The 1,877-nt window shown below is 47.6% G+C and overlaps 1 protein-coding gene across 1 annotated transcript; it reads left to right on the forward strand.

The window, feature by feature from the left end:
- Positions 1-576: 576 nt before the first annotated feature.
- LOC101848942 (ATP-binding cassette sub-family F member 1) lies at positions 577-1,698 on the forward strand (the record flags this gene model as incomplete). Its single annotated transcript, XM_013091228.1, is given in 3 exon segments — positions 577-648; positions 1,197-1,358; positions 1,626-1,698. Coding segments are annotated over 3 exon segments (238 nt in total), but the record flags the coding sequence as incomplete, so codon positions are not given.
- Positions 1,699-1,877: the final 179 nt, after the last annotated feature.

Genomic DNA, 1,877 nt, shown 5'->3' on the forward strand with positions numbered 1-1,877 from the left:
GTTCCTGTAGAGATTTGCTATCATAGACTTAGTGGTTGGGAGTCGCACTGTGTCTGCCCCACTGTGTCAGTGTTGTTGTTGTTGTTGTTGTTGTGGTTGTTGTTGTTGTTATGGTTGTTTTTGTTGTCGTGGTGGTGTCAGTGCTCTGCCCTCTCCTGTTGTTGTGGTTGTTGTGGTTGATGTTGTTGTTGTTGTTGTTGTTGTCGTTGTGTTTGTTGTGGTGTCAGTGCTCTATCCACTCCTGTTGTTGTTGACAATGATGTTGTTTTAGAGAATCGGCAGATATGACCATCACTCTCACATCTCTGTTGTTGGTGGTAGTTGTGGTGGTTTTGTTGTTGTTGATGTTGTTGTTGTTCTGATGTTGCTGTTGTTTCAGAGAATCGGCAAGTACGACCAGCACTCTCACATCTCTGTTGTTGGTGGTAGTTATGGTGGTTTTGTTGTTGCTGATGTTGCTGTTGTTGATGTTGTTGTTTCAGAGAATCGGCAAGTACGACCAGCACTCTCACATCTCTGTTGTTGGTGGTAGTTGTGGTGGTTTTGTTGTTGCTGATGTTGCTGTTGTTGTTTCAGAGAATCGGCAAGTACGACCAGCACTCTGCTGACCAACTGAACCTGGAGGAGTCGCCCACGGAGTATCTGATGGTGAGTCAGGGTCGGGGGTCACAGGTCAGGGGTCGGGGGTCACGGGTTAAGGGCTGTGGGTCGGAACAGCAGCTGCCAGTGTAGTGGGTTGTGAGGAAAGGAAAACTTCCAGGAAGCTTTTGAGTGGGCAGTCTGTGTGGGCAGTCTGTGTGGGCAGTCTGTGCTGTTCACTGCGGATGTGTGGATGTGCAATAGTGGATGTGTCGATATGCAATAGTGGATGTGTCGATATGCAGTAGTGGATGTGTGGATGTGCAATAGTGGATGTGTGGATGTGCAATAGTGGATGTGTGGATGTACGATAGTGGATGTGCAATAGTGGAATAGTGGATGTGACGTGTGGAATAGTGGATGTGACGTGTGGAGTGGATGTGGATGAGGAATTGCTGTGTAAATGCCTTTATTATTATTATTATTATTATTATTGTTGTGTTCTGAGTGGTGTGTTGTGAGAGGTGTGTTCTGAGTGGTGTGTTCTGAGTGGTGTGTTCTGAGTGGTGTGTTCTGAGTGGTGTGTTGTGAGCCATATGTTGCTGTGTCGCCCACAGAGACTGTTCAACCTGCAGTACCAGGACGCGCGGAAGAAACTAGGTCAGTACGGCCTGGCCACCCACGCTCACACCATCGCCAACCGTGACCTTTCCGGGGGTCAGAGGGCGCGCGTGGCGCTGGCCGAACTCTCCTGTCGGGCGCCCGATGTGCTCATTCTGGTAAGGAAAACACTGGCTTCTTGGGTTACTTCTTTAGTTACTTGTACTGGCTTCTTGGGTTACTTCTTTAGTTACTTCTTTAGTTACTTGTACTGGCTTCTTGGGTTACTTCTTTAGTTACTTGTACTGGCTTCTTGGGTTACTTCTACAGGCTTCTTTAGTTGCTTCTACAGGCTTTTTTAGTTACTTCTACTTTTTTACTTATTCCTACTTTGTTGTTGATGTTGCTATTGGTGCTGTAATAGATGGCTGTCTATGTTCCCCCAGGACGAACCTACCAACAACCTTGACATTGAGTCAATCGACGCTCTGGCAGACGCCATCAGGGACTTCACCGGAGGTAAGACCTGTACACAGCGGACTACCTGTGTGTGTGTGTGTGTGACCATGACTACCTGTGTGTGTGTGACCGTGACTACCTGTGTGTGTGACCGTGACTACCTGTGTGTGTGTGTCTGTGACTACCTGTACATGCTGTGTAGTGTGTGTGACCGTGACTACCTGTGTATGTAATAACTG

This window comes from Aplysia californica, unplaced genomic scaffold, assembly GCF_000002075.1.
Source record: "Aplysia californica isolate F4 #8 unplaced genomic scaffold, AplCal3.0 scaffold03382, whole genome shotgun sequence".
Taxonomy (NCBI): domain Eukaryota; kingdom Metazoa; phylum Mollusca; class Gastropoda; order Aplysiida; family Aplysiidae; genus Aplysia; species Aplysia californica.